This window comes from Lontra canadensis, unplaced genomic scaffold (assembly GCF_010015895.1).
Source record: "Lontra canadensis isolate GAN:19392208 unplaced genomic scaffold, GSC_riverotter_1.0 scaffold18, whole genome shotgun sequence".
Taxonomy (NCBI): domain Eukaryota; kingdom Metazoa; phylum Chordata; class Mammalia; order Carnivora; family Mustelidae; genus Lontra; species Lontra canadensis.
Window position 1 is genome coordinate 6,730,046 of NW_022631012.1, and position 12,231 is coordinate 6,742,276.

Sequence of the window (12,231 nt, forward strand, 5' to 3'; positions counted from 1 at the left end):
ACGCAAGGCTTTGCTGGAACCAAAAGAATCACACATGAAGGTGAAAGAGACCTGAGAGGAAATCTGGTCTGGCACTCTGCCCTAAATAACCTTAGATGCTTCTCTTGTAAAACGGATCTTACATAATGAAATGATGTTCCTAAAGTCACAGGGCTAATAAGTTGTGGAATTACAGCCTTGCAGTAGAAAAAGGAACTTGATTGGTCAAACAGTTCCAGGCTTCCGAAGCTTAAATGTAAATGCCTCTAGCAGCTAAGGCAGAAAGAATCAAAGAATCAAAGGGACTTGATAAAAGACAGTAAGGAGTGGTAAGGATTGTACCAAATTAGACATTACAAGCTCCACCCAGTGATTTTTTTTTTTAATTTTATTTATTTATTTGAGAGAGTGAGAGAGTGCACATGAGCAGGGGGGAGGAGAGGAGGGAGAGGGAGAAGCAACTCCCAGCTGAGCAGGGAGCCCAACTTGGGGCTCTCAATCCCAGGACCCCGAGATCATGACCTTAGCCAAAGGCAAAGGATTAACCAATTGAGCCAACCAGGCACCCCTACCTAGTGATATTTAAATTCAAGTTTATCAAAACACCAAGGCAAGGTGTGATAGGCTGTCAGTTTGTAATCCCTAAGAGCCTCTAGTCCAACTCCTAAATTTGACAAATAAGGAAATTCTATGCTTAATTCAGCATAGGACATAATCAGATCCCTCAACAAAAACAATAGTGTGGCCTCAGGTCAGGTTTAAAAGCAAAGGAGTTTACTGAGCTTAAAGGATAGGTGGGGATGGTCTCTTCCTTCCCATAATCTGGGGTAGAAGAAGAGCTCCTCTCTCCCTCTCCCCCTTCCCACCTTCTGGGTCTTCCTTCCAAAATGGCTGATGTAACCCAGGCTGAGGCTCATTACCCTAGGAAACGTGCACAAGCCCCACTCCAGTCCTCAGGTTCCACACTGAGTCTCAGCTGGCCGTAAGATATCCTCCCGCCAACCATCATTACCTGTGCCTGCCTACTTTTCACTCAAGGATCTCATGGGGAAGCTGGCCAGACAAGACAGGATCTGGTGTCGAGGGACACTTGACTTCCAATGCTGCCCCCTCCTCCTCTCTTATGCCACCTCTCACTGCCTTTCTTCTATCACCTTGAGCTGGGCAAAGCACTGTGCTGAGGTTAATATTCTAACAGAAATAAAACATAAAACAACTCACTTTGTTTTGTCTCTCAATTCAGGCACTGACCCCCAGTCTATAATTATCAGAAGAGCATGAAAATGAAGGAGATGACTATAGTAGACCAGGACAGAGAACAAACAGGCAAGAGCTCAGCTCATCCAGCCACAAGGACAGTCTGCACCCCAACAAGGACAGAAGGCCAAGAGCAAGTGGCAGCCCGCTAACGGAGGTGACAGAGTTCTGCAGCCAGAGGCACGCGCACCACATTACACTAGCCATCCCAAGAACAGATGCAGAATTCATTCACAAAGTTGAAACTAACCTGTGTTCTCCTGGGGATGTTGCAAACTGTTCTCTTCTGAAACCCAAGCAAGTAATTCATCAAAAAACAGTCAAGAGATCTGTGCTTGGCCTAAGTTAAAATTTAATAAAACGCTTAGGAATTTTTTTTAGCTATCAACAAATTCTTTCACTACTGAGGCAATAGTGTCATTAATTCTGAAGAGCACCTGACTATTCCAAAACAGCAGAAAAGTTAAGTCAATAAACAACCTGGGAAACACAATGACTGGAAAAATCCAACACACGAGAGAGAGATGAAATGAGAAGCACCGTCTCACCTAATACTGCTGAAGATCGTCGCTGAAGTTCCTCATTAAGCTGTTTTTTATAAGGTGTAGGTGATCTCACAGACTGTGTTCTTGAAGGAAGCTGAGGGCTGGCCCAACTTCCAGCTAGAGACTGCTGCTCTCCCTGGCCCCCTTCTGCGCGCTCTGTAACAAAGGAAAGCTTGGCATTATTTAAAAAAGTAAAAACTCAAGAGTTCAGCAAAGAGGATGAAATTGTTCAGAAAACAATGTAACTACGTATTACTTACATAATTAAAAATTAAGTTTAAAAAAAAGAAATTAAAAGAAAGTGGAAAAATTACAAGCTAATATATCCTTGGCATATGTGATCCTCAGTTTGTTTTACATTTCATTAGAAATATTGTGAGCATATTAAAGGAAATAGAATACAAGCTTTACATGACTGCAGAGAATTTTTTTTGATCGGTTTTGTTTATGGGGTAGATACCATGCACTATTAAAACAGTGCAATAGTGAGCAGATAGTAGGGGCTCAATAAACATTTGCTGAATAAGATTATTGTCTTATGATGAGTAAATATAATGTCGTATCTCGGATGAGATCCTAGAATAGAAAAAGGACTTTAGGTAGAAACTGAACAAGTATGATTAAAACACATACTTTAGTTTACAACAATGCATCAATGATGGTTCATGAATATAATACAGTATAATAAGTACACTATACTAACGTAAGTTGATAATAGGGAAAGCTGGGTGTGGGAGTATATGAGAACTCTGTACTATCTTCCCAATTTTTCCATAAATCTAAAAGTAAATAGTAAGATTTTTTTAAAAAGTCATTATCTTGGGGCACCTGGGTGGCTCAGTGGGTTAAGCCTCTGCCTTCGGCTCAGGTCATGGTCTCAGGGTCCTGGGATCGAGCCCCACATCGGGCTCTCTGCTGAACAGAGAGCCTGCTTCCCCCTCTCTCTCTGCCTGCCTCTCTGCCTACTTGTGATCTCTGTCTGTTAAATAAGTAAAAAATATTAAAAAAAAAGTCATTATCTTAAAAATGGACTAAGAAGAGGAGGTTTTATACAGCTTTAAATATGACTACTACTGGGGCGCCTGGGTGGCTCAGTGGGTTAAAGCCTCTGCCTTTGGCTCAGGTCATGATCCCAGGGTCCTGGGATCGAGCCCCGCACAGGACTCTGCTCAGCAGGGAGCCTGCTTCCTCCTCTCTCTCTCTCTCTGCCTGCCTCTGCCTACTTGTGATCTCTGCCGGTCAAATAAATAAATAAATAAATAAAAATTAAATATGACTACTACTAAAAGTCAGTTAATACTACTAAAATTTCTCCTGAATTCATTTAACAATTAACCCTCAAATTCCTTACAACAAGAGGGATTACTTTCTACTGCATATCAAATAACACAGACAAACAGAAAGCGAAGATACAGGCCATATTTTTTAAAATTTTTTCCGGGTAAAAAATACGTTACTTGTAAAGAGCTCATTTAAAAAGTACCTTTTCACTTCCACTGATGGAATGGACAAGTCATGGGGATGAAAGGCACAACATAGGGAACATAGTCAATGGTATATAAGAGCACTGCATGGTGACAGAGGGAAGCTACACTTGAGGGAGCACAGCACCACGTATAGACTTGTCCAATCACTATGCTGTACACCTGAAACTAAAGTAACACATGTTGTCAACTACACTTCAGTGAAAAAAATAAAAATAAGGAAGACCCCAAACAAGGGAGATTCTGTAAAATAACTGGCGTGTTATCTACAAAAATGTCAACCTCACAAAAGACTAAGAATAGGAGACTAAAGACAGATGAAAACTAAATGCAAAATGTGACCCTGAACTGGATCCTGGAAGCAAAGTTTTCTTTTGGGAACACTTCATTTGTGTGGAATACAGACTGTTCATTACATAAAAGTACTGCATCGATACTAAATTTCCTGAAATAAATAAGTAAAAAGTATCTTTTCTCTTGATATCATTACATTTATAACTTAATCTAATGGGTTTAAGGCAACAGGCATGCTGACAGTTTAAATTTTGGAAACAGAAGAACCTTTCCTCCCATATGCTGATTCTTCTAGTTTTATGGGTCTAATTACAATCTTTTGTCTATTAACCCTTAAAAGAACAAAGTCCATTCTGTGAACTTAAGAAAGTTGAAATATATTAAAAAAGGGAAAAAAAAAAACGCTAACTTCAAAAAGGGACCTCTTTTTAACATTTAGTTTTCAATTTAGATCTTTAGTTACCAATAATTAATAAGATTGCAGGGAAAACTCTAGCTTTCTCTTCATAAGCAATAAACCCCAGTGACCTATGACTAAAGCTATCTCCTTGTTGATATTTCACATCCTTGCAAAGACACAGCATGAAAGCTGAACAAGAGAATTTCAGAAAATCAAAATTGCAGCTTCTCTGATCCTTAAGAATAATGCTTACCTTTGTTAAATCGAAAGAGATTGACGAAAGAACTATACGCTGATTTAAAAGGAGGCTCGTCCTGATCAGGAGTCAAAGGCTTAAAGTGTGTGAGATGAGAAGGACTAGTAGGAGACCGCGGCAAATCATTAGCAGAGTCCAATGTTGGGGAAGCCTTATCATCTGTGGCCATCTCATGAGTCTAAAAAACAAAAGATAGGAGTTCCTAAGGAAGCTCAAAAGTTGATTCGAAACAGCAGCCCTAAATATCTGGAAATCTGACTCTGAAAACTCAGACCTCTGAAAACCAAAGAGTAAATAAATCTAGTGTAGCATATATTGCAAATTAAGGCTTAGAAACACTGCAGTCTAGATCATAAGGGTCTCGATCACATGAAACTATGATCATATAGCCAATCTAACTGTCTGCATTGTTATTCAATCTACAGAAAACATCGAAATCATTAACAATTTGGAGGTAAATATAAATGTGAGCAGGAAAAAAGAAAAAAAAGCATTTTGACATAATTTATATCTTTTTCATTTTAGGATTTTTTTTTAAAGACAGATACTCAATACTGGGGAAAACTGGTTTTACACAAGTATATTAATTCCTCAAAATTTTCTGAACTTATTTCAATTTTTTCTTTTAAAAAAATGCAAAGCAGGGGCGCCTGGGTGGCTATCAGTTACGCGTCTGACTCCTGATTTCAGCTCAGATCATGATCTCAGGGTTTATGAGATGGAATTGGAGCCCAGTATATGGGCTCTGAGCTCAGCAAGGAGTCTGCTTGAGATTCTCTGTCCCTCTGCCCCTCCATCAGCTCACATGTGGGTGCGCTCTCTCTCACTCTCTAAAGTAAATAAATAAATCTTTTTTAAAAATTGGAAAAATTAAAAATGTAAAACATAAATATTTCCAAGAAAAGATACAACAGTCAACCCTTAATGATACTTGTGTATAACCTCAAAATTATATATTTCTATAACATGTAATTATATATTATATATTATATATATATAATACATATAACCTCAAGCCACGCCTTATCACTTCAAAAACTATACAAATCAACAAGCTGTTCCTAGCATCTCTTCTTCCAGGCACATGAACCTGGTTCTTCTCTTTTTAAGAGTAAACTCATATAGACATTAAAATGAAGATCTTAAAGGGCTTTTTCCCAAAAAACTAAAAATCATAGTTCAACTGAAGTAGGAAAGGTAACCACATCAACAGATGGAGGTTACAAAAAAACACGAGTGTCTATTTCCTGCCATATTAATACTTCAAATAAATGAGAACCATAAACTACACATAACTTTAGTCATTAAAGTTCTATAGTTTGTCAACTAATTTATGTTTTACTATGAGAACATCATACTCCTTCAAATGCTTTTCACTTTCAAAATCATATCTACCATCTTGTTTTATTTTTGCAAAAATCCTGGAGGAAGCACAGAGCTGGACTTATTACTACATTTCATCTTGGAGGCAAGCAATGTACACTGAACCTAAACACCTTTCTTGAGGGTCACAGAGCTAGTCAGTGATAGAACTGTAAGTAGATCCCAAAGTTTCATTCTAGAATTCCTCTTTAGATCAAAATTATTTTTGTAGCTCTTTACAGACTTCCAATTCTAGCCTATCTGAATTCTAACTACTCAAGACATTGCCTGATTGATAATTAATTAATTAAACAAAGCAGAAATTAAACCATGGGCTTGAACATGATTTGGCAATAAATGTTTATTGGTATGGTGGAGGGGGGAAGGAGGAAGAAAAAGAGGAAGGAGTGTTGAGGAAGAGCAGAGAGAGAGATGGAGGAGAGAGAGAGAGGAAGGTAGAGGAAGGTGGAGGAAGGAAGGAAGAGAAGGAAGAAAGGAAGGAAGGAAGGGAAGGGAAGGGAAGGTTGGGAGCCCGCAGAGTGAGGGAGGGTCTGGGAGGAGGAAGAAGAAGGGAAGGAGAGGGAGAGAGGAGGCCTCTAATATCACCCACTATTGGGGAGAGTAGTCAACAATCCATATTCCAGCATAAAGGATTTTGAAGCAAGCTGCTGACTGAAGAAATGTAAACTCAAAAAGCGGGGGAACGGGGGAAAAAGGAAAGAAAAAAAAAAAAGAGCACTAAAGAAAAGGGATTATGTGATTACAGGAACACTCAGGCCTGGGAAAACAGTCTACATTCTACTTTGACATAAGTAACGTCAGAAGCAGAGTTAGCAATCTGAATAAAGAATCTCAGCATTACTTCTGAGGGTCGCCCACATACGAAACTAATTAATAAGCTTTGGAAATATGAGGATAAAAATTACCATGACAACACTCAGCAACTATAATCTCTGAAACATAAACACAGTCACACAGTTCATCTTAAAAATTCCATAAGGACACCGGGATCTTGAAAAAACTGTCTTACAATTCTTACTCTGGAAGCTTAAAAACTGTCTGTGATATAAACCAGGAGTCTTTGCTAAGTGATAGGCAATTAGAAATATTAACCTACTCTTCCGAATGCCAGTACTCTGCCTCTTCTCATTTGAAGGCTCCTAGTATATACAGACCCACCACCCGCTATCTCGGTGATTAAGCCAATATGAAAGCTAATCAAGTATTAAACAAGCCCGATCTACGAGCCAATTTCAAAATAAAACAGATGAAAAAACCCAAGTATCAGCTGAATCATTCCTAAATACAGTTTTTAAAAATACTTAAACTGTACCCAAAATAATACAAGTCAGCTGAATACCAGAAATGTCAGTTTCCAACAACAAAGGTTTTTTTGTTCAATTTTTCATCAACATGCCAACAAAAACACTAAAGCAAGACCACAACATGATCCATATTACTCTGCCCAAAAAGGAGAAAAAGGGAGCACCCAGGGAAAGAAAAAGGGACTGTATGTAGTCTTGCTCCACAGAAGACTTAACCTGCCCAGTCTGTCAAAAACCCAAACCCAAACAAACAAAAACAAAAAACTGAAATGAAAACTAAAATTATTTTTGAATCCTGATGGGAGTTTTGGAGTGGCAGAAAACCAGATTCAAGTAAGTGAGAAAGAAGAGAGCGCCATACCCCAACCCACTACCTCTACCGTCAGCAGGGTACTCATTTTAAAAGAGGATGCACTGAGTCCACCCGTGATAATTTAGCATATACCTACACACTTCCGATAAACCTAAGTAACTTGCTTTGTACAGAATTCTAGCACTTCTCATATTTCTCGAATATGTTAAAAATAATAACCTCTATATTGAACAGGAGACTCTTAACTCCCTAAAAATATCCATCACATTTCATCCTCACCCTTTTGTTGGGAATATTCTAAGCAAAGGGAAAATACTAACTGGGAAATCAAGTCTCCTCCTCAAACACGGGTAGAAATGGAACGGACTCAAATAGCAGAAGCAATCATTTAAGGAGGTACATACATATTTGAAAACCCACTATTGGTGTCGTTTTCTGTGGCTCAGGAACTTTCTTCTTCAGTCTACGGAGGCAACTGACAGGAGGAGGAACTGGACTGTGCACCTCCAAAACAAGCTCGGGGACACGGGACAAGAGACGGGCAAGGGAACTTCAAATGTTTCCGAGGAAACGTCTTCAAGAACAGCCGCACCCGGCTCCCTTCCCCGCTCGCCAGAGAAGGGGCAACGGGGGAATCAGGGAGCCGGCTCGCTAAGGGCGCGGGCTCTCTGCCCTTCGTTGCCCAGCCTCGGCCGCAATCCGGCCTCCCGACACGGTTGGGAAACGCCAGCTCTCGCCCTCACTTCAGCCTTCCCCTCCGCTCTGGCCCCGGAGCTCCTCAAACCGGCCTTCTCCCCCGCTCTCAGCGCCAGCCCGCCGCGCGACAGGCCGCCTCTTACCTCGCCTCCCGCCCCGGCCCCGCCGGCCACCCTCCACCCCAGTCGCCGCTTCACCCCGTCCAGGCGCAGGAAGCCAGCTCCGGAGCGCAGCGACGAGGATACTCGGGCCGCCGGCTGTTGCGGCAGGAAGCAAAGCCACTTACATGGTTAATGAGGCTTCTCGCTTCCCCCAAAGGCTCCGCCCCCCGTTCCTCCTGCTCTCCAATCCGCAACTCTCCCGGGCGCCGGCTCCGCCCCCTCCTTCCCAGCCGCGCCACGTTCGGATCAGACGCCCAGGCAAAAGGAGTCGAGCTCAAATAGAGTCGTCTTGGGCAATTTGACTGACTAGGCCGCTTCAGCCTTCCCAGAGGAAGCCAAGGCGACTGCGCGCGTGAGCATCACGCGTGCGGGGTCACCGGACGGGTGCTGTCTGGGCCGCCGCCGTTACCGTATGTGTTCGATGATGGGGGCTTTCGCAAGCTGTTACCGCGCTCCGCGTTCGCAGGGACTGACATTCACAAGAGCGCAGACCGTTGTCACACTTAAGTGACGGGCAATAACTGGCCGTGTGACCTTAAACAAACTACTAAATTCTTCGGGCTCCTGCCCTCAACTGTACAATGAGGCTGATAACAATACCCACTTCACAGACAGCGTTTGAAAATAAAGTAAAACATTTCACATAAAGCTTCTGGCACAGTGCCTTACCCCAGAGTACGCGATGTGAGCCCTAGAGCTAGTCTTCTCGTTCAAGTTTTGTGTTGCACCAAGACTGGGTGCAAAGAAAATTACCAAGCCTCGTCTTGCTCAGCCTGGCTAGCATTAGTCCATCTTTTTGTACTGCTGTGAGAAAACATGCCCAAACCTGCTGACCCCAATTGTGGGGCTTGGCAGGGGCGGTCAGAAAGGAAACCCAAAATGAGGGGCTATTTTAATTAAATTCGTCAAGCCCTTTCCTCAAGAGTTTTGGCAAATCCCTACCCAGTTTTCCTCGAGTTAGCCTTCTCAGCTATGGAGAGCAGCACCGAAACCGGACAGCTGATCCCAGTACAAGGAAATCCCTACCACCCTCAGGGGGGCCCTCAGCAATCTTCCTAAGAGTCGTCAGCTTCCTCTTTCATTTCTCAACTATTATCCCACATCACACCATTCCTCCTGCCCCATTACCTTGACTATCATTCTCAGCAGAGAATCTCACCTACCTGAGTGAGAAAGTTGGGATTATTGGGTGTGACCTCTAACAAACCCTTCGTTGAAGCACGGACTTATGGTTCTTACTGAGTCTATTATTGTTAGGATGGTACTATATATTCTTCCATCAGGTATCACTTGCATATGTACTCAAAATAGCTTTTCCTTTTCTTTTTTTTTTTTTTTATTTTATTTATTTATTTGACAGACAGAAATCACAAGTAGGCAGAGAGGCAGGCAGAGAGAGAGGTGGAGGCAGGCTCCCCGCAGGGCAGAGAGCCCCATGTGGGGCTCGATCCCAAGACCCTGGGATCATGACCTGAGCTGAAGGCAGAGGCTTAACCCACTGAGCCACCCAGGCACCCCTCCTTTTCTTTTTTTATATTGATTCCCAATATTCAATTAATTAAATAAGGAGACCATTAGACTGAGATGGTTCTAATGTCTTAGTAGCCTACATAAGCAAACCCAAACCTAAGCCTGTAATACCTCAAGCTTATGAATTTGAAACCTAAGGCTAACCAATCACAACCACCCACCTAGGCTTTACAAACACAGCAACTGCCTAAGCTGTAATCTATCAAACAATTTCCTTGTTTTGCTTTTGCCTCTTCTCTATAAAAGTCTTTCCCCTGGGTGCCTGGGTGGCTCCGTGGGTTAAGTGACTGCCTTCCAGGAGGGTCACTCAGTAGGAGTTTGCTTCTCACTCTGACCCTCCCTGCTCTTGTGCGCACTTTCTCTTGCAAATAAATAAAGAAAATCTTTATAAAAAATAAATAAATAAAAGTCTTTTCCCTAGCTCCTGTCACTGTAATGTTTCCAATAATTTCACATTTGGCAATGGTCATTTCCTGCTCAAATAAGCTCTTAAAAATTGTAATATGCCTCAGTTTATTTTTAACAGTATTAGTACAGACTCATGATTTTTTTACAGTATTTTATAATTCATTACCGTATCACTCTTTTTGATAGTCAAGTTTTCCCTGATTTGCCCAGCGAGAGCCCCTTCAAGCAGATTCCATGTACACTTGACATGCCTTTCTCACTTTCTGAGCACTTCCTTACCTTCTCACCCAATAAAATACACCAGACTCATACTTAATTATCCTTGCTCCAGGTCTAGAATTAGTAGTTCTGTAAGGATCCCTTTAATAGAGAACACAAAGATGTTTTTAAAAATCATGAAATTCAATCATGAAATTGACACTCTCATACACTGCATGTGAAAACATAAATAGGTAAGTCCCTCCTAGAAAATTATCCGATGGGTCTAACAAGTGCCTTAAAAATGTTTATGTTCCTTCATCCAACTTGCAAGTCAACAATCGTGCCTAAGGAACTGTTTCTAATGCAAAGTAGAATGTAGTGAAATATGTTTTTCACAGTTATTTAAAACACTAATAAAAAATACAAAGGAAACAAATTTCTAATGAACACAATCTGAAAGCAATACAATCAAATGAAGGACAATTATGCAGTTATTAAAAATTACGCTAAGGCTTTATAAAGCATGTTTCTTCATTTCATGGCCAATCATCTTAAAAGAGTTATGTTCCTTTTTCCCACTTCCCATTCAAACGTCAATCCCCTCGACTATGGCTTCATTCAGAATCATTCTGATAGAATTATTCTTCTTAAGGTGCATTTGCCAAAATTATTTTCAGGCTTTGTCTTCCTTGCCTTCTCTGTAGTACCCTCTCCTTTTTAGAAACTTTCTCTTTGGTTCCCATCAGCCTGTGCTGATTTTTCTACTACCTCCCTGACAATCCTTGCCATTCTTTTTTGAGGACTACTTTCCCTCCACCCATCTGTTAAAGATGTGAAGTATTCTACAGAGTTCTCAATGAGGTTAACTTTTCTTCTTATGGTATACTTCTAGATTATGACCTCATAAATTCCATGGCTTCCACTACTATCAATACATGCTTTTATTAGTTTGCTAGGGCTCCCATAACAACATGCCACAGACTGGGTCGCCTAAACCACAGAAATTTACTTGTCACAGTTCTGGAGGCTGAAGTCCAGATCAAGGTGCCTGCTGGGTTATTTCCTCCTGAGGCCTCTGTCTCTGGGTTGCAAATAAACGGCCACGCTCTTGCAGCCTCTTCTATATCCTGTTGTGCTTACAACAGGATATAGAACCAGCTAATATTAAAATATTCAGATTTTTATTGTCCAAATGAAAACCAAATGATGTCAAGGCATGCAATATAAACCAAACAGAAAAATGGTATGCTAAATGAACCCTCACATGACACCCAGAATAGGCAAGCTAAGTTCAAAAGAGCAAGAGTCTGAGCAGTGAGCATCATATTCACATTTCAAGCCGTAACTTAAGTTCAGCCAAACATCATTTGTTACATTTAACTAATGTTGTTAATGAGTAATGTATAATTTTATAGTTTTATTTCTCATCATTTTATCTATAAATTTATTTTTTTAGTTGTATAAGAGCTAACAGCATAAGGAGCATATATCTAGTTTATGCATATTATAATAAGTCAATTCTAGGGATCAATGAAAAAGGAGTTCCTACATTACTGGCTTAAGAAACAGTTTTGAGGGTGCCTGGGTGGCTCAGTCAGTTAGGCTTCTGCCTTCAGCTCAGGTCAAGATCCCAGCAACCTGGGATCAAGCCCAATGTACAGCCCCATGTCGAGCACCACAACCAGCCCCATGTCCAGCCGCACATCCAACCCTATGTCAGGGTCCCTGCTCAGTAGGGAGCCAGCTTCTCCCTCTCCAGCCCCCTGTGCTTGTGTTCCCTCTCTCGCTATCTCTCTGTTACACATAAATAAAATCTTTTTTAAAGTCATTAAAAAAAACCCACTGTTTTAGGATGCTGAGACTCCCATATGCTACCTTGCCTCCCATGTCTGCTCAGAGCCAAATTTGCAGCCCAGCCTTAGCAGTGTTTAGGATTTGATGGAATACATTTTGTGATTAAATTCACCTTCATTCTGTATAATTTCCTATATTTATTCTGTCTTCTCCTCACATATGTTCA

The 12,231-nt window shown here is 41.1% G+C and overlaps 1 protein-coding gene across 8 annotated transcripts in view; it reads right to left on the minus strand.

Annotated features, from left to right (window-relative positions):
- The window catches only part of PIKFYVE (phosphoinositide kinase, FYVE-type zinc finger containing), a 74,161-nt gene extending 65,945 nt beyond the window's left edge, over nucleotides 1-8,216 (minus strand). For 3 of the 8 annotated variants that reach the window (XM_032859939.1, XM_032859934.1, XM_032859942.1), the window contains exons 1-4: nucleotides 8,109-8,187; nucleotides 4,213-4,393; nucleotides 1,785-1,937; nucleotides 1,487-1,522 (exon numbers count right to left, since the gene is read on the minus strand). In XM_032859939.1, coding sequence (XP_032715830.1) covers nucleotides 1,487-1,522; nucleotides 1,785-1,937; nucleotides 4,213-4,384 — 361 coding nt within the window. In that variant the 5' untranslated portion in view covers nucleotides 4,385-4,393; nucleotides 8,109-8,187. The other 5 variants (XM_032859936.1, XM_032859937.1, XM_032859935.1 and 2 more) reach the window with 5 other exon arrangements.
- Between the last annotated feature and the right edge of the window lie 4,015 nt (nucleotides 8,217-12,231).